At 37.3% G+C, this 26,509-nt stretch overlaps 1 protein-coding gene across 1 annotated transcript in view; it reads right to left on the bottom strand.

The window, feature by feature from the left end:
• ASPG (asparaginase) overlaps positions 1-26,509 on the bottom strand; it is an 85,818-nt gene that overhangs the window by 9,777 nt on the left and 49,532 nt on the right. Inside the window, exons 11-13 of the mRNA XM_026670056.2 lie at positions 25,523-25,618; positions 24,341-24,504; positions 19,759-19,845 (exon numbers count right to left, since the gene is read on the bottom strand). Coding sequence (XP_026525841.1) covers positions 19,759-19,845; positions 24,341-24,504; positions 25,523-25,618 — 347 coding nt within the window. The remainder of the gene's footprint in view (positions 1-19,758; positions 19,846-24,340; positions 24,505-25,522; positions 25,619-26,509) is intronic.

Genomic DNA, 26,509 nt, shown 5'->3' with positions numbered 1-26,509 from the left:
AATTTCATTGAGGGTTGCATCAGGGTTGTGTTTGACCTTGGGGGGGTCAAATTGGCGTAGCCAGGGTGGGCATGGCCAGCTCAACTACATGCAGCCCTCTGCCAGTGAAAATGGAGCTCAGGAGGGTGGCCCTCCCAGGCTCCATTTTCACTGGCGGAGGGCTGCAGGTGGCCATCACAGCTAAAAATGGAGCCCAGGCGGGCCACACACAGCTCTCACAAGCTCCATTTTCACTGGCAGAGACACTGCAGGCCGGTCCTTCACTGTGTCCAGGGTGGCCTTGCAGGCCAGACCTAAACACCCCATGGGCCAGATCTCCGGATCCGGCCCATGGGCCTTGAGTTTGACACCTCTGCATTAGACCATCAGGGATTGTTGTCCACATTCTTTGGATATCATTGGCATTGCCTCATGTTTAAATTTCTGTGGTAAATTCCTGGCAGTTTTTCTCAGTCCCCCTATCTCTCTCTGATCTTCGTCCATAACAATATTGCTTGGGATGTCTTGACTCCTCCATGTTATTCTCATGGCTTAGTCAGTACAGGATTCTTCACTGGCTCCCTATTCTAGTCACTATATAGCCCACAATAAATTATTAGTGATTAAGTTTACAGCCTTTCAGGGATTAAACAGTACAATACAGAATAGACAGCACCTGACACAACAGTAGTACCTGTCACAGGGTTCTAGATGTCTTAGTAGATAACCACATAAGTATGAGCAACAGTGTGCTGTAGCTGCCAAAAAAGCCAAAGCAGTGCTGGCTGCAGCAACAAAGGTATAGCATCAAGATCACAAGAAGTTATAATACCACTCTATATTGCACTAATAATATGGAATATTGCATCCAGTTCTGGTCAACACAATATATAAAATATGCTGAGACCCTAGAAAGAGTGCAGAGAAGAGCAACACAGATGATAAGGGGTCTGGAGGCTAAGCCATATGATGAATAGCCATATTTATATATATATAAATATTTAGCTTAGGAGTGATATGATAGCCATCTTCCAATACTTGAAGGGCTGTCACAGAAGATGAGATTGGTTTATTCTCTAAAGCGCCTGGGGACAAGACATATAACAGATAATCAGAGTTGAAAGGGACCTTGTAGGCCCAAGTGGGAGACCTACATCATTTCTGACAAATGGCAGTCCAATCTCTTCTTGAAAGTCTCAAGTGATGGTGCTCCCACAACTTCCAAGGGCAAGCTGTTCCATTGGTTGATTGTTCTCACTGTCAGAAAGTTTCTCCTTATTTCCAGGTTAAATCTCTCCTTGTTCAGTTTCCATCCATTATTCCTTGTCTGGCCTACAGGTGCTTTAGAAAATAGCTTGACCCCTTCCTCCCTGTGGCAGCCCCTCAAATATTGGAAGACCGCTATCATGTCTCCCCTGGTCCTTCTCTTTACTAGACTAGCCAAGCCCAGTTCCTGCAACCGATCATTGTATGTTTTAGCCTCCAGTCCCCTAATCATCCTGGTTGCTCTTCTCTGTACTTTGTCTAGGGTCTCAACATTTTTTTTATAATGTGGTGAACAAAACTGTATGCAGTACTCTAGGTGTGGTCTTACTAAGGCTTTATAGAGTGGTATTAGTACTTAGAAGCAATGGATTGAATCTTGTCAAAGGAGATCCAACTTGGAACTAAGGAGCAATTTTCTGTCAGTGAGAACTATTAGTTAATGGAACAGCTTGCCTCCCAAAGTTCTGGGTGCTTCATCACTGAAGTTTTCAAGAAAAAAATTAGACAACCATTTGTCCAGGACAGAATAAAGAATCCAGGCCTGGAAAGGGGGTTGGAGTAGAAAATCTCAAAGATAATTTCCAGCCCTATGATTCTGTATTCTTCAGTATCTTTTTTCTCCCTACAATTCTGTTCATTCTTTATATTTCTCTGAGCAAAGTCTTATTGTGATACCTTTATAGGGGGTTATGGCCTCCAGATTATGAGCCTGGCTGTGTGATTCTGGAATCATTTCCTTTCATCTTTATAAAAATCTAATGGCCTTTAAAAGGATTTAAATACTTTTTATATACTCTGTTTATTTACTTTTTTGATCAACTCCTCCTTAAAACCACTGTGTGCAATGTGAGAATAATATAAGAATGCAGGTGAAATATTTTAGAATAGAATAGAATAATAGAGTTGGAAGGGACCTTGGAGGACTTCTAGTCCAACCCCCTGTTTAGGAAGGAAACCCTACACCACTTCAGACAAATGGTTATCCAACATCTTTTAAAAAACTTCCAGTGTTGGAGCATTCACAACTTCTGGAGGCAAGTTGTTCCACTGATTTTAAAACTTGGACATGTTCTACAGATACTAATGCTCTATAGATACTAATGTTTATTAAGATTACTATTATAATTAAACTACAAAGTAAATTTGATTTGCCACAAGTTGTAGGTATATGTGATCATCTAAATTGTTAAATTGTTGATTTAACAATTTATCAATCTGTTTATCAATCAGAATAAAAAGTGTATAAATGTGCAAAAAGTTCATCAAATTGTCAAATCAATTACAAGGCACCTAATCTGATACATGAAGTTGACTTGGCAATTGGCAATTTAATTCAAAGATTTGATTTTAAGACAAGATAACTGAATCACCACTTAAAATTGAATCTTCACATAGCTCTAGAGAGTTTTCAATCTAACTCACCTCACCAATTTTCTGTGTACTAACCTTGGAGGAAAGATCAAATAAGACAGAAAAATAGTTATTATTTTGTATGTTGAATGTGCCATCTCACCTTAGACTTGAGAAAAGTCAATGGCATGTTACAAGAAGCAGCAAGGATTTCCCATAAGAATTACAGAGAATTGGCAATTTCATATCTTTCCTGCCTCTGAGGTCACTTCTCAATCCAGCATTGCTGATAAAAATATGTAAGCCTTTGGGAACATCAAGCATTGGAAAGTAGGGGAATCAACCTGCTGAAACATCCCAGGAATGAAAACAGAAGTATATAGAGCCAGGAATAATGCCCATAGTTAGTAAAACTCATGGAAGGATGTCTGCCATTTTTAAAATACATCCTTTAACACCAGATGGGAAAAGCTATACTCAACTGGAGAACCAGGACTGAGAAAACCTTTATTCTCTTTGTTTGTTGAGTGAGTGGAAAGCTATAAAAGAATGCCTCTTCTATACCAAATGGAAAGAAAGGCTTAAAGTGAACCTCTGAATAATCTAATTAAGATAATGGGACTCTTTTGCAGATGCTCCATTATTAAGGAGTGGCCATACAATCAACCATACAATTGCAAACTTTGTACTGGCGAGACTTCAGCTTCAATGAGTGAGGAAACAAGGCCAATGTCAGGTTAAGTAAAGCAGCTACCTTACTTTAGTTAGATATTGAGGACAGATTGTAGCATGGAAGCAATGAGGGTAGCGCTATAGTTATTGTATATCATGAAACCTGCATTGTACCTCACTAAGCTAGCCTGCTGTCCTCAAGTGATATTAAAGAGAGAGAATGCCATCTTGGGCATAAAATGTGTTGGGCTTGTAAAATAACACATTGCTTTCCAAAGGTCTGAAACTATGTGCTACACTGATATCCAGTTTTTGGTTGCTGCCATCTTCCATGGTCCCACCAATCTTATTGAATTATATCTCCAAGCAATCTTCACCATTATCTATGCTGGATAGTCTTCTGGAAGGGATACATGAGTAATACCAAGAGAGACACATATTCCACTGTCACCAAAAATCTAAAGCCAGGATAGGAACCAAGCAAAACTTACAGAGAGCTATCAAAGAACAGGTAGGTGCAGTCCTAGTGGTTCATGAAGACTTTTCTCTCAGAATAGGGACTATGTACCATTCACTCCAAAGAACAAATGCCGGAAAATCTGAGCATCTAATAGAAGGAAACAGAGAGCTTAATATATCTAAATAGAGGATACTTCTAGAGTTCCTCTCTTCACATAAACATCACGGCTCCATAATTACAATGACCATGTTACTAGTTTTCTGTAACGTTCATTCTATGTCTAAACAAGTTGTAGACCTTCTCAAGCTAGGATGCTTGCTTGCTGCTATGCCTCATATCCTCATCACCTTGTCTTTAGACTCCTATGGTTCACTTTACATGAGGCACCTTTGACAGCAACTCAAAAGCTGCAATTGGTTCAATATGCAGCAGCCCAGCTATTTGGAGGGAAAAGCACAATCTGTTTAGAAGCACTGCCTCAGTCCCTCGTCACTCAACTGCTGACAAATTTCTAGAACTAATTCATGGTGTTGTTTTATAAATCCCTAGTGAAGCCTGTGCTCCCAACTTGTGTGAAGTGAAAGGACAGTCCCAGGTTTACTTCTTCACATTGGTGGGGCCCAAACTATGGCATGCCTTGCCTCTCACAAAGCAGCCAAGATTGCCTTGTTCTAAAGGGCTTCTGGTGCAAATAGTGAACCTGAACTATTATGGTAATATTATTTTTAGGAGTTTGTTATTCTATTTTTACCATAATATTATTGTAAATTGCCTTGATTTGTTGGAATAGAGGTGTAGATGCATGACTATATAAACAAATGAATAAATAATAAATAAAATATCATCATAGAAGGGAATCACCACTTCTAAGGTCAATATGTGAGCTGAATTTGTACATTTCTCTCCAGTCCTCCTATCCTGCTTGAAAGTAGAAACAAGGATCCAATTTTGCAACACAAATATTCTCATGATTCTGTGTGAGGTTTTATAACATGGTTGCCATACCAAAACATTAAGTCATTCAAAAGGCTTCATAATTTAATCTTTTCCTTATTTTCTTACAGATCAAGATATCACCTTTAAAAAGAATAGAATTGATTAGTACAAGTCATTTATTTACCCATACCAATCTCCTCATGGTTCACATATTGGGTTAATGATGTTCCTGGCATGGAAAAATTGCCTTTTAGATTTCAGCCCTTTCTCTCATTACGAGTCCGGAAATTTACTTAATCTGTTTCATCAGATGCATCACTAATTATGTCCTTTCCACCATCTTAGATATACATAAGATTAATAATATGCTGAAAGACATAAGCCTTCAACTAAACTTTAGATATCCAAAAGACCTGTTATTTAAATAAATTTAAGAAAAAGGCTGAGATGGAAGTTTATTAATTCATCTATAAACCTAAGACCTTTATGGATCAATATTTCAAAGCAAAAATGGCAAAATGTAAATCATTGATTACAAGATATAGCATAGTACTAGAATTAGAGAATTGCATGTTTGATAAAACACAGTGTAAAAACTTGCAGACGCTTAGGGGATTCAGGGAAATGTATTTAGGTTTTAACACAAAAGAATGCACAGCCTAGAGACCTAAACAATATGGCATATCCCAAAGAGCACAGCACTCAGAGCCCTACAAATGTTGTTCCAAATAGTCATTTTTATAAAATAAAAGAGAAAAATATAAACTACATGTCTAGAAAGTAATATCAACAGATTTTAACTGTAAGTTAAATGTTAGTTTTTCTTCACCTATTGCTTTTTGGACTGCAGTCTCCATACACAATTCAAAGCCAGATATATGACAGCCTTGACCAAGAAAAAAATAAGACACTCTTTCTATAGGTTCACAAGCCTTTGGGGTTTTTTTTGGGGGGTGGGGGAGCTTTCCATGGGAATCATGTTTTCGTAACTTTGGAATAAGACATCCTACCTATCCCAATCTGGCACTATCCAAAATTTGGCCAGCCTAACCTACAACTAGTGTGATTTGTTTGGATGTTTAATGGATTATGCCAGGAGTGTCAAACTCTGTGAGCTGGATCTAGTTCATGGGGTGCTTAGATCTGGCCCACATGGCCACCCTGGAAACAGCGGCCCATAGTGCCTCTGCTAGCAAAAATAGAGCTTGGGAGCAGCCCTCCCAAGCTCTGTTTTCACTGGCAGTGGGCTGCAAGAGGCTGTCGTGGCTGAAAATGGAGCTTAGAAGGGCCGCTCACAGCCCACCCAAGTTCCACTTTCATTGGCAGAAGGCTGCAGGAGGATCCCCCCCAGCTCCACCTGGCCCACCAATGATGGCTCCAAAACGAATGACGTTGAGCTGGCCACCCCACCGTGGCCATGCCCCCTCCAGCCACCCAAGGTCAAACACAACCATGATGCAGCCCTCAGTGAAATCAAGTTTGACACCCCTGGATTATTCAAACCCAGCCATTATCATTTGAAAATTGAGGCAATGGTTTATATAATGTGTAAAACCATGGTTAATTGAAGAAAACATGGCCCAATAAACAATAAGTAATCTCAACCATTTAATGCACATTCTAGGTGTGCTTGCTGGACATTAACTGAACAATTTAACCAATCTCTTCTAAACAGGTAAAGTTCATTAAGACTGATGAACAGCTAATATTGCACCTATCTATAAAAGGGGGGGGGGCTAGAAAAAAAGCTGGCAACTATAGGCCAGTGAGCTTATCATCTGTAGTATTGAAGTTAATGGAATCACTCCTGAAAAAAAAGATAGATGAACATTTAAAAGGGTACAACTTGATGGACCCAAAGCATCATGGGTTTACTATAGGCAGATAATGGCAAACTAATCTGATATACTTTTTAAACAATGTCATAAATGTTTGGGACAAAGATGTAGACATAGCCTATCTCAATTTTAGCAAAGCATTTGATCACAGTTCCACATAATGAACTTATAAAAAAAGTTGTACAGGTTAGGACTTTATCACTGGGTAGTTCAGTGAATAGGAAGTTGGATCAGGAATAGATCCCAGTGAGTAATTGTTAACAGGGCACTGTCCGAACAGAGGTCAATCACAAGCGGTATTCTAGGTCCTATTGTGTTTAATGTGTTTGTAAGTGAAATAACAGAAAGATTGCTAGGTAAAGTTTGTCTTTTTGCTGATGATACAAAGATGCATAATTTCGTGGGGGGTATCTGTATCATGGAAAATGATTTGGCATGGCTGGAAAAATTATCAAAAACTAGAATTCAATGTTTCTAAATGTAAGAACATGCCCTTAGGGACAAGGAATCCTCTGGCGGGGCATAGTATTGGGTCCACAATGTTAGACAGAACAACAGAAGAAAAATATTTAGATATGCTTATAGCAGATGACTGCAAAATGAGTGAACCATTGGCCAGGCAGCTGTGAAGGCAACAAAATTCTGGGATGTATCACTAGAGGGATCACCCGCAGGGAAAAGGAGGTCTTAGTCCTGCTACATAGAACATTTGAAAAAGTTTGAAATACTGTTTTGAGAATACTCTTCTTGCTCATAACAAATTACCAATACTTTTGACAGAATATTGTCCTTCAGAGCAGTGATCCCCAACCTTTTTACGCCGCGGCCTGGTACCGGCATCAGCTGGGCGCCGCCATCTTTTTTGATGAAAAAGTGCTTCCGGTGACCTCACGGAAGCACTTTTTCATCAAAAGATGGCGCCACGCTCGGTGAGCTTTTCGGGTAGAAATGGCTTTCTACCCGGAAAAGCTCACCGAAGCGCTGGTGCCATCTTTTTGATGAAAACGTGCTTCCGGTGAGCTTTCTACCCGGAAAAGCTCACCGGAAGCGCTGGCGCCGCCATCTTTTTTGATGACAACGTGCTTCCGGTGAGCTTTCTACCCGAAAAGCTCACCGGAAGCACTTTTTCATCAAAAAGATGGTGGCGCCAGCAAGCCAGCGGCCCGGTAGGACTTGTTCAACCGGTGGTTGGGGACCCCTGCTTCAGAGAACATCTTAAGAAGACTGCAGCCAAACTGCAATCTAAGAATAGCATCCTGCAAGCTGTGTGGTTCTACCTGGAGTTCCTTAGCTACCATTCTTGAGATCCGTGTTTTTCAATAGCAGAATGTTGTTCCCTGATCTGAATAAATAATAGCCATACCACAACTGAATCACATGTGCATCTTATTGGACACAATAAGATCTACCCCACTTTCTGATTATCAGTTTTGAGCCATATTCCTCCACTACATCTATGAAAGAAAATGCTCTGCTGTGAGATATAAGAAAATAATTAGTACTGTAATATTCACTCACCAATCAATGCTGCTATATCGCTGATGCTATAAACAAATAAAAATGAGTAAATATTTGTTCATTTAGAATGTAATTGTGATCTACTTTTTAATATTTTTGCCATACAATCAATCAATCAATCATGGAATACTGTGTACAGTTCTGGAGACTTCACTTAAAAATTATTGATAAGATTGAGTGAGTCCAGAGATGAGCAATAAAAATGATTCAAAAACTGAGGGACAAAATATATCAGGAAAGATTGGAGGAACTGAATATGTACAGCTCAGAGGACAAAAGAGGAAGGGGGACATAATTGAAACCTTTAAATATGTTAATGGTGTGAAGGTTCTAGAAGGCAGTATGTTCAATATTAAGCAAAAATCAAGAACATGGGCATGACCTCAAACTGATAGGAGGGAAGTTCAAAAGTAATATTAGAAAGTGTTACTTGGAATAGAATTGAGCTTCCTCAGCGACAGACCGAAGCCTCGTCTCTGCGAGGTTTCGATCCGTGCTCGCTGCTGGAGCGCCCGAGCTGGCTGGTTTCGGGGCTAAGCCACCCCGTAGAGGTGGTGAAGAGGGGGGAGACTGCCAGCAGGGTTGAGGAGAGCCGCATCTCTCCTCCCCAGCTGGCCATTACTCCCTTTCCCGAAGGTGGTTGCAGCAGTGGTCAGAAATGGCCACCACAAAGAAGAACTCGTCCGGAAAAGAATGTGCAGCAAGAAGATAAGAAGAGAAAGTTTTGGTTTACCGGGTCAAACAGCAAAAGTAACAAATAAGGTACCCTGGAATTGAAACTGTTAAAAAAAATAACATTGTTCCCTAAGAAGATTTTTAAGCTGCGAAGGAGAGAGAAAAGGGAAAAGATTTGATTTGCTCCTTTTCCTATACTGACAGCTAAGAGACTTAAGCAAGAAATTGAAAAAAAAATCCACTTTGACATCAATAGGCATTTAATGCTGAAAATAAAAAGTCAAAGGGATAATAAAGATTTCTGGATAATTAAAAGCTTTTGAAAACAGCAAAGGAGAGAAAAAGAATAAAAGGGTAGGATCTGGAAGGGAGGAGATTGCTTGGAATTAAAAAAAAAAACTTATAGCAAAATCTCAACAAGACTTCCAAAAGATACATTCTAACTGAAATATCGCAACAAAAACCCCAGGAAGAGAAAGTCGAAAAAGAAATAAGAAGATATAACTCGGGACTATCTGGATTACTTGATGATTTCTGGATTCTTGGTCATTGTTTTGAATGACTAAATGAATCGGGTAGTTGTTTAAAACTTTTTAAAATGGCTCCACTTTTAGAAGAACTGAAAATGGAACTTAAAAAGTACAAAGAAGATGCACAAGAAGGGAGAGGGTTTTTTGGCTTCGTATTTCAGTTTTTAGAAATGGAGATTTGGAATTATGAGAAACAACAAGAAATGCCTGCAGAACAAGAAGATTGCGACAAAGAAGAAGCCATCTTTAATGAACAAGTAATGTTAGATGGGGGGGGAAAAGGAAAGGGGAGAAAGAGAATGGAAAGTTTAAAATTGGGAAAAACAACTCCCCCCCCAAAATAGAGTGAAAAATAAATATAAAATCAGAAAGCAACAGAAGAAGGAAATGCAGAAGAGAGAATTAGAGCTAGAGAGACAAGGGGGTAAAAAGGAGAGGGAGAAGATGAGAGGGAAGAAAGAAAGGAAAAGAAGTTATAAAGGACAGAAGCAAAATATAGAGAAACAGGGCCTATTTAGAGATAATGGGTGAAAACTTAATGGAAAAAGGGATTCTGCAAAGGTACGTAAGATAGTATGGTTATATTAGAAGCAGAAATAATTTTAGAAAATATGAAACAATGTATGATTAAAATGTCTGATAAAATAGCTATCGTAATTCAGTGGAATGCTTGTCAATAAATAAATGTAACAAAAGGTATATTTAATGATTTATAAAACATATGTGAAGAGAAATAAGGGAAAAATTAATTATGGAGATTATATGTGTTTTTAAGGAAGTATGATATTTAATTGAAAAGAAGTGTTAAAGATGTTAAGATTTTAATGATTATTAATGATAGAACTGAACTGGAATGGAATGAGGGTTTATAATTACATATATTTACAATCTTTCTTTTTTTTTTAAAGAATATAGTGTGTATTATAAGAATGTACCAAGCAGAATTCGATTGGAAGTTATGTATTATGTATTATATTGAAGGTCATAAACTTAAGGTATATATTGAAGTTTAAATAAGAGTTGAATGGATGTAATTAAAAGATATAAGGGTGTCATACTCCAATTAGTAACTACAGGAGAAAATTTGTTTAATGAGAAAAGATAATATGAAATTGAAACAGAACAGACAAAAGTATAAATATAATGATTTGAATTGAGATGAGATAATCAAAATAAAATTGAGAAAATTAAAAGAGGGGAAAAACTATATAGAAAATGTAAAATAGTATAAGATATGGAATAGAATACAAAAAGGAGCATGAAATCGAGTTTTGTGTCTGTATAAAGAAGTTCAACCCGGTACCATGCTATTTTCAAAAAAGATGTTTTACTTGTATTTTGTGTGTGAAAACCCAAATAAAACTTTATTTTAAAAAAAAAGAAAAGAAAGTGTTACTTCACAGAAAGAGTAGTGAAAGCTTGGAATAAACTTCCAGCAGAGATAGTGGGTCAGTCATTTGTAACTGAGTTTAAATATTCTTGGAATAAACATATATCCATCATCTGTGGTGACACAAGAGCTATGGTGGCATAGGGGTTAGAATGCAGTATTGTAAGCTAATTCTGCCAACTGCCAGTAGTTTGATCCTGACCAGCTCAAGAATGACTTAGCCTTCCATCCTTCCAAGGTCAGTAAAATTACTCCCAGATTGTTGGGGGCAATATGCTGACTCTGCAAACTGCTTAGAGAGGGCTCTAAAACATTATGAAGCAGTATATAAGACTAAGTGCTATTGCTATCCAGCAAAAATTAAAATAAATAAAAAAATAAACTAATTTTTAAATTAATTAATAAGAAAACCAGAAATAAAGATGTCAAAGGGCAGACTTGATGGAACACTAGATTTTTTTTCTATCATCAGTTTTCTATGTTTCTATAACTCTTGCCTAACCTTTTGATTTTCCACCCTGGGCAGCAAGTTCATTACTGATAATTCTAGAAGTTGAAGTCCACTCATATGGAGGCCAGCGAGGTTTAAGAAGCCAGCCGTGGCTGGTGTCTTTTAAAAGAAATACAATTTGTGAGCTAATTGAAGCATAGCCCATCTTTTCTATCATCTTGTCCATCTAAAGCTTTGTCATAGGACTTTGTTGCCTACCTTGGTTTGCAAAACCAAGTAGATTTAAACATCTTGCAGGGCACTATATCTGGTGGTGGCTTAGTTGACTCACTTTTTCCAGGAACTCTTCCATACCTTCCCACCTTAAATCCTCCCAACAAGCACATTAAGTCCTGATGGGAGATTTAGATGTTTACAGCTGAAAACTATCTTCCAGATAGTGAAGATATTATCCTTCTGTGTTGGTGAAAAGCCTTGATAAGAGAAATAGAGATTTTACATGCAGGGAAAGTAATTCTACCTGGAGCATATTCATGCAATAAGTCTATATCTTTTTATGAATTTCCTATAAAACCTAGTACAGATTCAGACTATAAAAAGATACTCCATATTTTATTTTATGAGAAAGATAAACTGGTATAAGAAGCATAGTCAAAGTTCTATCAGAAGCCTAATTTTTTTTCTAACATCTATAATCATAAATGAACAGCGTTTTAGCCTAGAGAGCTAAAAGCTTTAGCCTAGAGAGCTAAGAGCTTTGGAATAAAGCATTTTTTGATTTCATCATCCAGTTTTTATATAAATAGTATATAGGAGAAAGAAGAAGGACGGAAAGGAAAAGAGAATTTGATTACTTCTCTCTATCTAAATATTCTTATGTTTTCACATTTCATTCAGAGAAACAATCCAAAGATGAAAAGGTCAAGGCTGAACTTCTTTTTTCCTAAACAGAGTTAGGGATGTCAATTAAATCTGATCTCTGGTCCAATATGTTATTGCAGAGTCATTTTTAGAATGGATATTTATGTTCCTGCTATATAATTTCTTTCCTAAAACAGGAAATCTGGTTTGGCAGTTAAGATGAGAACAACTGTGAGTCAGTTCACATCACACCTTAGCAATGCGATATACAAAGAAGTCACAAATTAAGTGATTCTATCCAAAGTTTTTTTTTTTCAATACTTGTTTTTCACAAATGGAATCTACAGATATGCAAAATATATAGGGATAGCCAAATGATAGCTTTGGGTCTAATTCTGTATATCCAAAAACAGCTCATGAGAGCTTTTCTATTTTTTTCTCACACATTGCAGCAACAGCATTTGCAGAATTACCTCTGAGTATTCCCTATCCTACCCTTTTTTTAAAAAGAAAAGAAAGATGCCTGCCATTAATGCTTAATAATGGGACATTTAGAACATCATAGACTACTTAGCATTACTATAGTATTGCTCATCTGATCTTTACTGGAAAAGCAGACAAATATGGTGCAACTACTAATGGCGAAGTTTCCCTCCAAGAAAATAGTGGAGAATTCTTCCTTTCCCCAGAGAAACAAGGTGACATAGTCCTTCCAATGTGGTTGGGCCCAAACAGGGAAGAGAATATCACTGTGTCTACCAGGCAACTAAAAATTATGGAAATTGAAACATAAATTTAGAAGGCACCAGATTGTAGAGGTCAGTTTATGGGAGTGTTTGGCTCTAAAAGCCACTATAAAATTGTAATCAAATTTTTTAATGTGAAATCAGGAGAAATTACTTAATGCACAACATATAAACATATTAAATGTATTTAAGTAAATGTATATTGAAGTTAATTACACTAAAGTTAATTATCCTGCTCAGCCCAAAACGAAGAGTTTGAAGTATAAAAAAAACTTATATAGAGATAAGCATCCAATATAAGGTCCAACTTTCCTCACGTTTTCAAACTAGGTTTCCAACTTTAGTTAAAGCTAATAAATGTATATACAGGTTATACTTGTGCATATGCACATGCCAGAAATAATCCTTCAGGGATCAGAAGGGTGAAGTCACCCACATATATACAAATACAGAGAGATATTGTATGCTACTGATTCAAATTAATTAAGAATTCCATTTGATAAAATTGATTCCCCCATCTGCACATACCAACTGTTCTCTCACACATAAATAATTCTCAGAAACACAAGTGTTTGTGTGCATGTACATACACTGCCCTTCCAGCAGCTAAGGGCATCCATGGAGAGCAGATTTCAAGATGGTGACCTCAGCTGCATGACTAAGATCCTACATCTTTTCGCAAATAATGTAGTAGTAGTAGTAGTAACTGTGAGAGGGATCTTGGAGTCCTAGTGGACAATCATTTAAATATGAGTCAGCAGTGTGCTGCAACTGCCCAAAAAGCCAACACAGTTCTAGGCTGCATTAACAAAGGGATAGAATCAAGATCATGTGATGTATTAATACCAGTTTATAATGCCTTGGTAAAAGAAGGTTAGGGGTGATATGATAGCAGTGTTCCGATATCTCAGGGGTGGGACCCATATCAAAGAAGAGGGAGTCAAGCTATTCCCCAAAGCTCCTGAGGGCAGACAAGAAGCAGTGGATGGAAACTAATCAAGGAAAGAAGCAATCTAGAACTAGAGAAATTTCCTGACAGAACAATTAATCAATTAATCAACTTGCCTCCAGAAGTTGTGAATGCTCCAATACTGGAAGTTTTTAAGAAGAGATTGGACAACCATTTGTCTGAAATGGTATAGGGCCATGATGGCGAACCTATGGCATGTGTGCCAGAGGTGGCATGCAGAGCCCTCTCTGTGGGCACATGAGCCATCACTCCAGCTCAGCTCTGCCACACATGTGTGCGCGCCTTCTGCTGGCCAGCTGGTCTTTGGGTCTCTGCCGTACATGCTCAGGTGCATGTGGGGGGCAGGGGGCATGCAGGGGGATGGGGTCCATGTGTGGGACAAGCACGCGCATGTGCAAGGGGTACGCACCACATACATGGGGCAGGGCATATGTGCAGGGGGCACCCATGCATGCATGGGGGACGCGCGTATTGCATTTTTTGGGGATTTGGGGCACTCGGTGCCGAAAAGGTTAGCCATTACTGGTATAGGGCTTCCTACTTGAGCAGGAGGTTGGACTGATCTCCAAGATCCCTTCCAACTCCGTTATTCTACTCTACTCTACTCTATTCTATTCTGTTCTGTTGCTCAAATAGTGCCCATAAATAGGGGTATGCCCTCAATGACACAATCATGACTGCCACCTTGGTGTTTCTGACCTTTCCCTGCAGATACTGACAAAAGCAACAAGCACCTGTAGATACTAATGCATTGAACAATCTATTAACATGACCTGAATTCACATATGACAAGAACTTTTAACCAATCACGTTTAGCATGTTATACTCCATGAAGTTTTTTATACAAGTATAGCCAAACACTGTATAGGCACTGGTTGGGGGTAGTCCTATATATGTATTCAAATGAAATAGCCACATTTTATCTGATTGTAACCTTACATACTTGCCAGGTTATTCCACCTCCCTCACGTAGACAAATTGAACTGTATGGGAAAACATCATATGAGATAGAATCCACTGCTCAACATTTTCTGTATATAGAACCAAGATATTGCAATGGAGTTTCGACTGGGCAAATATGTCACCCTTAACACCAACAGGAGAAAAATAGTGAAAACTGAATGAATATTGATGCCCTTTGGAATAACTTCAAAAGTCTGGATGAGGAAAATCACTGGCCACACTTCAAACTGACAACATCAAGCATAAAGACAAAAGGAAGGTTAGAAGTGAATACATCATGAGAGTGAAGAGAGTACAAACTCAGTGGAGGAAATTCCATCAAGGCAATTAATATCTTGGGAATTCCAATCATTAGACAGTTGGAATAGTGAACTGGACTCAAGCAAAACTAAAAGTTCTGGATAGGGAGACCAGAAAAATAATCACAATATTGTAAATCATATCTTTCATCCACACAGCAACATTGACAGATTCTACTTACTAAGAAAAATAGGTGATCATGGAATGTAGCAAGTATACAAATAAAAGGGCATTAGAAGAATATCTGCAGGACTTTTCAGTTCTTTCAGTCTTAATGTCACCATTGGCATTGACAAAAGCAACATAAGTTGATTGAAAAAGGTCTCTCATTTTCAATTTGCCCTACAAGAAAGACCAAATGAACTGAAAAAACATGACAAGTCAAAATATTACATAGCCAATAGTAGGCAAAACAGACCTGGCAATAGTTAAGAGAAAGAAAGTTGAAGAAACAGACAACGGGCTAATTTTTGGCAGTATAAAACCAAACCTTCAGAACAAATGCATATAAAGCCAGAACTGAGAAGACAGTGAATGCCACATCTGCAAAAAAAAAAACTGGAAAAATAATGGGCCACCTAGTTTGCTGCTGTAAGGAGATTACACAAATTTACTACAAACAACAGCATGACAAAGTAACAACAATGGTGCACTGGAACATCTGCAAGAAATATCTTTTGTTTGCAAGCTGATGGGACTGCAACCTAGGAAAAGAAATAAAAAACAAAGAAGCTAAAGAGCTGTGTAATTTTAGAATTCAGTCGAATAAGCACCCGCTATATAACACTCCAGAGTGAACAATTACTGTTAACAAAGGGGGTGGGAGGAGTCTGGATAGTTGATGTTGCAATACCTGGAGAGAGCAGGAGAGAAGAGAAAAAAAATGGAGAAAATCACAAACACATAAATCGACAAACAGAAGTAGAATAAACTGGCAAAAGAAAAGTATGTTAGTACCAAAGAAAGGTTCAATTCCAAAGCAACAGGAGCAGAATATAAACACCACCAGCATTGACAAAATCATCATCGCCATCAATTGCAGAAGGCAGCTTTATTTGGAACAGCTTACTTCCCGCAGTGATACCTTTAACACCATCAAACTACAACAGATCCTTGGGAAGAACTTGATAGGAAGATAAAAGTGCTAAATCCAGTCTGAACACCTGGCTGACTATGCAATGAGCCATAATAAATAAAAACCTTCATGGAAAAATGAAACAATTATTCGGTTAGAAAAGCAATCTAAGCAAACAAAATGTCTCAATAAAAAAATTATTTATGCAGTTATCATTTTTCTGATTGTTGAATGCAGCCCCAAAGCAGTTTGCTGTCTTCTGTGATTAACCTGTTAAACTGGATTTTTACATGCAGAAAAGGCTAAGTGGGTTAATCTATTTCCTAAAGAATATAAAGTTTTTTAAGCCACTCCTCTTAATTATCTTGACAACTAAACAAGATTTTACAAAACAGATTCCAAGCCTCTCATTCTATAAATAATGCTACATTAATTGGCTTCATGGAATTGTTGTTTGGAAAGCACAAAACAGAACTAGTCTTATATTCAACAATTTTATGTCACTCCTATGCCTCAGTACTTTTGAAAGTTAACAGTAGCTAACTAGCTTTTCTCTAAGTTCTTCTTCTTATCTTCAGCAACTTGATTCATCTAAGCCAGAGATGGCAGAAAGTAACTGGGATCATATATCATTTTGCAATAGCTCAGACCCTATATACCAAGGGTCTTCAAACTTGGCAACTTTAAGACTTGTGGACTTCAACTTCCAGAATTCTTCCTCCAGTCATGTTAGCTCAGGAATTCTGGGAGTTGAAGTCCACAAGTCTTAAAGTTGCCAAGTTTGAAGACCCTTGCTATATACCAATGACTGCATCTCAAACAATCCATCTGTTAAACTACTGAAGTTTGCAGATGATACAACAGTGATTGGTCTCATTTGAGACAATGATGAATCCAAATACAGATGGGAGGTTGAACAACGAGCCTCATGGTGCAACCAGAGCAAACTGGAACTGAACACACTCAAAACCATAGAAATGGTGGTAGACTTTAGAAGAAACCCTCCCATACTACCACCTCTTACAATACTAGACAACACAGTATCAACAGTAGAGACCTTCAAATTTCTAGATTCTATCATATCTCAAGACCTACAATGGACATCTAACATCAAAAACTTCAACAAGAAAGCACAACAAAGAATGTTTTTTCTGCACCAACTCAGAAAGCTCAAACTGCCCAAGGAGTTGCTGATACAGTTCTACAGAGGAATTATTGAGTCTCTCATCTGCACTTCTATAACTGTCTGATTTGGTTCTGCAACCCAACAGGACAGACACAGACTTCAGAGGATAATTAGGACTGCAGAAAAAACAATTACTACTAACCTGCCTTCAATTGAGGACCTGTATACTGCACGAGTCAAAAAGAGAGCTGTGAAAATATTTATAGACCCCTCACATCCTAGACACAAACTGTTTCAACTCCTACCCTCAAAATGACACTATAGAGCCCTGCATACCAGAACAACTAAACACAAGAACAGATTTTTCCCAAATGTCATCACTCTGCTAAACAAATCTCCAGTCAGAGGTGGTATTTGCTGGTTCTCCAAACTATTCAAAATTTCCGCTACTGGTTCTCCAGAACTGGTCAGAACCTGCTGAATACCACCTCTGCATTAGATAGTCCCTCTTATTTTCAATTCTACAGTCAGTTCACAAAAATACCATAGTCAATGGTTTGAAAAGCCACCAAAAGATCTGAAAAGGCCAAAAGAGGTGCACTATCCCCATTGAGGTCTGTTACCCCATGGAAGTCATCAGTGACTTTCCATCAAAACTAAAACAATTTGGGATCTGAACAGGATAATAGGGTAGCTTATAAAAGAAATATATCAGTGAATCAGTAAAATGAGAATTAAGAAATTACAATATTAATATGAACACTGCACTTGATACCTTTTAATTTATTTTATAGAATATCTTCAAGTAAGTCTTAACTTACTTGAACACAATTAACAATTAACAATCACAGTTGAGAAAGTCCAGAAATATTTCACAAGAAGAGTTCTCCACTCCTCTACTCGTTGCAGAATACCTTATGCCACCAGACTCGAAATTCTTGACCTAGAAAACCTAGAACAAAGCCGCCTTCGGTCCGATCTAAGTATAGTATATAAAATCATACATTGCAATGTCCTACCAGTCAATGAATACTTCAGCTTCAACCATAACAACACAAGAGCAAACAATAGATACAAACTCAAGGTTAATCTCACCAAACTTGATTGCAGGAAATACGACTTCAGCAACAGAGTGGTCAATGTCTGGAATACTCTACCTGACTCTGTGGTTTCTTCCCCAAACCCCAAAAACTTTAACCTTAGACTGTCTACTATTGACCTCACCCCTTTCCTAAGAGGTCTGTAGGGGGCGTGCATAAGCACACCAATGTGCCTACCGTCCCTGTCCCATTATTTTTTTTTTATTTTTTTTATTTTTCTTGTATGTATCCATGTATTCATAACTATGTTTTTACTTATACCTATTATCTTGTAAGCAATTGACAAATAAAAAAAAACAAATAAAAAGAAATAAACTTCTGGCAGTTGCCTGAACAAGTCCTTGCTGTTTTCTTGTTAAGATTTTCAGAAGTAGTTTGTCACTGTCTCCTTCCTAAAGCTGAGAAAGAGTGACTGACCCAAGGTCACCCAACTGGCTTTGTACCTAAAGCAGGACTAGAACTCATAGACTTCTGGTTTCTAGATCACTGCCTTTAACTGCCGCACCAAACTGGCTCAGTATTACAGTTTTATTATTTACTAATAAAATAAGATTCTGCGTTTCTTCAGATTGTTTGATTCAATTTCTACAACATCCAACTCACCTAAGTGACTCTAATAATAGAAAATGTCAGATTAAGAATGAGAAAACAAATTGTACTGATGCTTAATGCTGAATCTGGAGCATTATTTCTAATTCCTATAATTCTGCCACTATTGACAGAAAGATCTGCGTCCAGAGGAACTGTTTCATTTGAAGTTCTGCAAAACTCAATATTTGTTAGGTCTGAACAGGATGAAGAGACAGCATTTTGTTTTTCTTTGCCAGTTATTACACATGAATGAACTATATTTATTTGCCCTAGTTTCTGAATTACTATAGATCTGTTTCTGATTTAGAGGACCAGTACATTTATACATCCAGTGACTCTCTTTCAATACGCACCAAAATGTTTGAAATGCTCCTAGTTCTCTTCTCTGATCTCAAAGTTTTGCCACTATCTGGGAGAGAATTCTTCTACACCACCAATAACTGAGCAATAATTAAATGTATGCCAAAACCACTGTGAAGGCATATCAGGGATCATAAAAAAGCAGCCTTAATCAGAAAAATCAATATTTGATATATATTTTTAAATCACATTCATTCAGCGTTAGTTGCCAAATATTCAGTTCTTGAATGGAAGGAAATCAGCTGATGGAGATATATATTTGTATCAGTGGTGGTATTCAATTTTTTTTACTACCATTCTGTGGCTTGGTGGGCATGGCGTGGCTTGGTGGGCATGGCAGGGGAAGGATACTGTAAAATCCCCATTCTCTCCCTACCCCACTAACCTGCTTTCCAGCTCCATTCTCCTGTGCAGGACAACAAAAGAAGACCCAGCCAATCAGCTGGGACTCAGGAGGCAGCGAATAGATGGCGCGGGGCCAACCAGAGATGGTATTTACTGATTCTCCGAACTACTCAAAATTTCCGCTACTGGTCTTTCAGAACCTGTCAGAACTGGCTGAATACCACCTCTGATTTGTATAGTTCAGAGTCATACTTGCCTGCAGAGTTCTGTCCCAACATTCACAAGTTCTTGGCTGGAAAGGTGAGCTCCAGTTTTGCGGAGTAGTTCAATTACTTTGTGATTCCTTTAGAAAAGAGGGGAAGGAGAAAGTTTAATTCTTCATCCTATTTGTGCTTCAATAAGAGTATCTCCTTCAATCCAATGATAAGCAGGATCAGAGAATAATTTCACATGCTGAATCTCCTTCACAATAGGACCCTGCAAATCACATCTATGGTAAAGAATAGAACAGAACGGGACAAAATGAAAACTGTGCTAGGATGGCATCTTCTTGGATTTCTGAAGGTCATGGTGACTGATGGCTGTTTCCCCAACTACCTGGGCCAGGATATCAGGTGAGCACTCTTGTGTTGTAGTTTTAATCATTGGGATATATTGTTTACCTTGAGAATTATGGATCACTGCTTATAACCATTGTTTTAATCTTTGCATATGCTGTCTTGAATCACTGTTATGACATAAGCAGCCATATAAATCTATATAAATAAAATAAGAATTCTGGGATTTGCAGTCCCAATACCACTGGGAGGCTGGTTTACATCCAGGCCTCCATGTTAAACCACCATAACCCAACTGAGAATTTTCAACTCAAAATATCCAAGTTTCAATCATTAAAACTACTCAAAATTTCTGCTATCAATTCACCAGAACTGGTCAGAACCTGCTGAACTTCTGTTAAGGTAATCTAGTGGCCCACTTAGAGGTGATATAACACCTGTATTTTTGTCTAAAAGTAAAACCAAATCTGGAGAATAGAACAGATTCCTTCTGTATCTCTAGATTAGAAAGCAAATCACAAAATTTCAGTTATATTTTTTCAAATTGTTTAAAGCACCCTCTACTTAGCTTAAGTTGTTAGGTATGCATGGCCAATCTGAGGCATATATCGGATTTTTTTTCTTCTTAGATTTATTGTTTCTTGGTCAGCTACACAAATTTTTTTTCACAATATTTTTAACGCTTCTTTTGTTGCATTACTAAAATCACAATATCAATGAAATTCTCCTTCTCCTGGAAAGCAATATTATTCAGTCCTTTTTGCTGAGCACCTATGTATTAACTATCATAATTACAGGCCTCCCATGTTGCTTATTATCTTAAATACATTATTGCAAGTATTCCATGAGAAACAAAACATCACCTTAGATATTTTCTCCCTTTTCGGTTGGTAGGTAACTTACATTGATTTTCACTTCAGCCTGCAATGTACCATATAAATGTTATATAAATGTTCACAGAACATTTCAACTTCAATTAGCTCATACCATGTTGGGAGGGGTTGAGTGAATTGTGATTCACACAAGACTTCAGGAGTCCTCTTTGTGGGCTCCTAGGTACTTGGAATAAAATATTCTGAATTTCATCCAGGTGTAAGTTAGTGAATGTTTTCCTGAGGAAACATCCATGAGATTTTTGCACTGTCAGTTCCATATGCCTCAAATTGCACAGGCTCATAGGCGCCTTTCTGTACCATCAAGCTGAAGACAATGTGGAACCACTGATTAAACTTCTTGAGTACCTGAAAATTCTTTTGAAGACATCAAGGGCTACAAATAACTTGTTTAATATTCAGGTCAAAATCAGAAGCAGGCAGACAACTCACCTGACACAGAAATGTATAATGACTGGGTGGAATTCTTACTGAGTTGCAGATAATTATATACAGGTAAGTCAGTGCCTTGAATAGGTAAACTGCAAACCCTGGGTCTCATTCTTTGTAACACATGTGCTGGATTTTCTGAGGTAATCACAATTTGTCCCATTGATAGCAGTACATTTTAGGTGTTCTTGGTCTATAACCTGGATTATCTCAGATTAGAACTAGTAGACAGGGTTTTGGCAAAATACAAACTTCAGTCTCAGCTTCTCATCTACATTATGAGACTGAACAGAAAAAGTGAAGTGAAAGGTAAAATGCCTCCTTGGGTTCAGCCCATCAATGGGAGATTGTTGGAAATCCCCTGGATGTTGCTTCTCAGCTCAGAATAAAAATAGAACAGAGATACTTTACATTAGTCATACATTGATCCACTTAAGAAGTGCTATCGGAAATCCTTCTCACTCAGTAAGCCAGAGAATAAATCAGAAATATTTTACATGCAAAACTATAGCCCCACCTTAAACACTCTAAAGCATTATTATACATGATAAAGATGATTACAATTATTATGCTGTGAGTGAGTATGAAGATTCCCTAATGCTGACAGCTGACATTATTTTTACATATGTTTTAAATAACAAGGATATTTCTTTTCCTTCAGGAATTTAAAGACATGCAAATGTTAAACCCAGGCTTCAGCTTGATGGACTTTATTTAAATTCTTTAATTTGGTTCTCTGGTAAGAAATAAAGAATTGACTTTTTACATAGTCTTGACAAAATTCAAACATAGGAAGCAGCAGAGCAAGAAAACTCTGTCCTTAAAAGAGCCAGAACAAGATGCCTATTTGTGGATTACTAATAATATTGTCATTTTTCTTTGCCCAGTATTTAAGAAATCATAGAAGGCATAAATATTGTTGGATGTTTATTTTGCTTTCCCATAAAATATCCAACTTTTCAAACAGAAATATTGATGTCTAAGGCCCACACAAGCTGTTTCCATCATACTTATAAACAAAAAAGCAATACACAGTTCTACCTTAAATCTCATAATTCCTTTTTATTGCTAAAGTTTATTTATTTACTTATTTGAGAAGAAAATGTTGTGGGAAATTAAACACAAAATAAACATGCTTTATGAGTGACTGGGCACATATGTGGGACTATATATTAGTATGCAAGTAATTTTCTCTCACATAAAATGAAAGCAAAGACCTATCCCTGTACAACATTATTTTTGCTCCAGTTGCAGTAATAATATGTAATGCAACCAGATTTAAATCATCCCTTGCCCTTTTAAGATTGGCTGCAAAGTCTTTCAGCACATAGGAGCCTAAAGCATTCCTTCCAGACTCTACAAAATGATGACTAGTAAGTCTCTTCTAACAAGAGCATAATCTTGAACTCAATTTAATTCTGTTCTTCCAGTCCCCCTTTTGGCAGCTTTCAAAAGATCAAGCTCCCTCTCTCATGGGAGTGGTAAAGCAAAAGAATCTGAATAACAAACTCATGTGAAATTCCTCAGGCAGCCCTGGGTGTGGTTAAACACACATGCAGGCACATTACTGTTTACAGGAACATTTTGCACAGGCGTGCAGAGCAAGTTGTAAGTGTTTTTAACTTGCACTAGAAACTCTTAGGAAATTCCTTTCCTGTGTTCTGGTATTTGTAGAACCTGGTTAGCCATCATATTGTCACAGATCATTTGGAACAGATGCCAAATATCTTAGAAAAATACTAACCCAAGAGTGTGAGGAATTGACCACAGTATTAGCCTTGTGGACTGGTGATGATGGAAACTGTCATTCCACAATTCTGGAACTCATCAGAATGTTACATTATGTCAGGCATTTATCTGAATCCTTAAAGAGAAAGCTTTACTAGTGATTGTTTTATGAGGATGAGCCATGGATAAAGTTGTTACAAGCAAGCATTTAGCGGTGTCACGTTGCCATCACAATGTTTTTCCCCTTCGCGGAGCTAGGATGGGTGTGGCCTGTTCATGAAACATCGGCCCGCGGGCCGCCAGTTTGACACCCCTGATTTAGATCTATTGCATCAAACTCTTTCCATAGTTGCGAAGCTCTGCAGACTTAATTTTAATACATGATTTATATAGAAATATATACAATATCTGCAAAAACTTTCTTGTTCAATTACTAGGATAGGGACAGTGAAATAACCAGTTAACCCAATTAGGAATAAAAGGAGAAAAAACAATGTTTACAGAGAGAGGCATAACATGTAGAGAGTGCTAAAATCCATTAAAATGCTCAGAAAAAGTCCCTTCCTGATTTTGAGTTAACAAAAATCTCAACATGTTATCATGTGCATAAAAGATCTGAAACATAATACAGTAGCTTCTTTAACCAGAATTTTACATATTCCATATGCAGAATTCTGGATTTTATTCCAAAAAGTTGTTTTGGGACATCTAGGGACAGAAATGTTTCATCAGTCAAGTGACAGTTGCAGATGACAGTTGAGCCAGGAAAAGATATAGTTACTTTAAAGAACTGCCCATGCATATTATGTTCATTTGCCTGTGCACTTTAACATACCTTTTTGAAATTGATTTCAAAGTTATGAACAGCCTTGATGAGTGAAATGCCATACAGCAGTGTATTTGCCAAAACATCTTTCCAATAGACGCTAAACATGTGCTTTATATGTATTGATCTTTTACTATACTATTAGAAAATTTTCCAGCTTTATTGCTTGAGATACGGCACATGACCAAAAACGTCTCTTTCATTTCCAGCCATGAAACTTGATTTGTAAAAGATAAGTTTTGTAAAGGAATAAACTGTTCCGAGAACAGTCGTTTAGCATATAATATTTATCTGTCCCAAAATGTATAACAATGTATAACAATAAAACTAGCCTTCAATTCATTCAGCTGCTTATGTCCTAACTCTTCCAGGGTGCTTGATTTAAATTATATTTTAATAAGATACCTGAACTTGACAGCATTCATCAGTGGAGTAGCTCCTAATCGGTCTTTTGCATATACAGTTGCACCAGACTTCAACAGATGCCTGACTATCTTCAAATTGCCTTCACAGGATGCAACATGAAGTGGAGTGCGACCATCATAATCACCAGAGCTCAAGTTTCCACCCTATAATAAAGTTGTTTAAAATATATACAAAATTGTATCTGTCTTTAAATTCTTCTTCCAATATTTACTGTCTACCCATATCTTTTTCTAGTTTATCAGGAGTTGGACTTATCACAAGCATGAAATGTTTCTATCGTTGTATTATTCATTTATTTAGTATTATTTCATTCATTCATTCTCATGAACTCTAGGACCAATGGAGAAGACTCACCTAAAATTACTTTCTGAATATCAATCTAGAACCCTTAAGGAATAAAGAAATGTAGCTTGACTAAAGTCTCTAACAGTATATATACAGTATATAAGATGCAAATAGATTAGGGTGTTGTGCAGATCCTCTGCTTTTCAGGAGTCCCTTTTCACATGGAAAACCTAGATGTTGCTAATGATCTCTTTTCAGATATTATTATATTGATAACTGAATTCTACTTGCCCTCTCTTACATTCAATGTACATTCATTGATATAAACACTTTATCCAATAATACAATTTCACGTAACAATCTGATGACTAGAAGCAATAATATAATTTTAACGATTGGGACAAGCAATAACGAAGAGACAAACTCACTTTTGAATTTTCCAGAACAACTGCATATTAACCAAAAATGTGGAATGCAAGAAGAATAAGATAAGAAATCCCCATCTGCAATTTTGAAATATTAAGATCACCTGAGGGATGTACTAGGAGTTAATGGGATTTTCATTAGATTGCAAGGAGCAAAAGAGAAAGTTTGGTGCTTTCTACTCAAAAATATAAAAGTGTAGCAGTTATTTCAAACTATCTCCAGGTTTTAATCAGCTGTAAATCTGGCATTCTTTCTAATAAATACACAAAGCTTCTTGAAATTGATTATAGATAATCTAACATGTCTGGGTTTTTTATTTTCCTTCTAAATCCAGATTCTGGAGGCCATGGAATAACCTCTTGGAAAAATACAGTTCAAATTAATTGGTGAGCAAAAATTGTTTGACACTCCAAAACAGTCATATAAGAAGAAATGAAAAGAGACAGTTACCAAGTCCTGTAAGATTTTCAGGGCAGTTAAGTCACCATTTTTTGCAGCCACGCATGCCAAAGAAGGAGTCAAGGCATTCCTTACAGCTGCCAGTTCCTGAGAAAAGGAAATAAAACTATTAGTTATACATATTTCCTCCACCTGCATTTGCATATACAGTAGTTGGACATTTTTGACTAGATGTGCTTGTTTGAGGAATCACGTTCTAAGCAATGCCTGCTTTCTCCATTTATTATATAGAACTCTGGAATTTAATATGGTTTGTGCAAAATGAGCATATGGACAACATGACTCTTTTTATTTTTAAAGTTTTATGAAATTACAGTTTCCTCTCCATCAGTCCTGTACTTCAGTCACTCCAGCAATCTTCAAACATATTTTTATCAAGCACTTTAATTACTGTATCTTTCTTTAATCCGTTATGGAAAAGAAAAGTTATAAAAATGAATGAAAGAGCCTGATATAGCTAAAGCAAATTGCAGACTTTTTTTAATGTGCTGAATATATAATTGATTAGAAGAAAATACGATGACCATCTCTTCTAATGTCAGAGGCAGTGGTTGGTGAGCACAAACAAGAGGGAATGTATTGCACACATACATAGATGTGGATTTCCATTCAATATCTGGTTGATCTATTTGGGAAGAGACCTCAAGACCAACCGGTTCGGTGGGCCTGGATATTGTTGATAGTCCTTGGACATCATTGTCAATGCTCTTGATTGGTTTAAAAGATTTTGTTTTGTTTTCTTGTTATTTGACAGTATAACACGGTGGATTAAAGTCCTAGGAAGGAGTTGTCCCTCACAGATCAGATAAGGTGCTATTTTGTTTACCTTTCCCTTTGGGTGCTCTAATTATGAATCCAGTATCAATGTTTACATTAATGATAGCAACCTCTATCAGTCTTTTATGGCTCTGGATGATGTGTGGTCTGGAATGTTTTATCTTCATAGAGCATAACAGTGCCATTTGAGCTTGTTCTGAA

The sequence above is a fragment of the Notechis scutatus genome, chromosome 1 (genome assembly GCF_049901735.1).
Source record: "Notechis scutatus isolate UNSWTSFEM ecotype Mainland chromosome 1, rNotScu1.2, whole genome shotgun sequence".
In the NCBI taxonomy this organism is placed as follows: Eukaryota; Metazoa; Chordata; class Lepidosauria; order Squamata; family Elapidae; genus Notechis; species Notechis scutatus.
The sequence above is the reverse complement of the archived record's forward strand: the minus strand, read 5'-3'. Positions and strand labels throughout refer to the sequence as shown.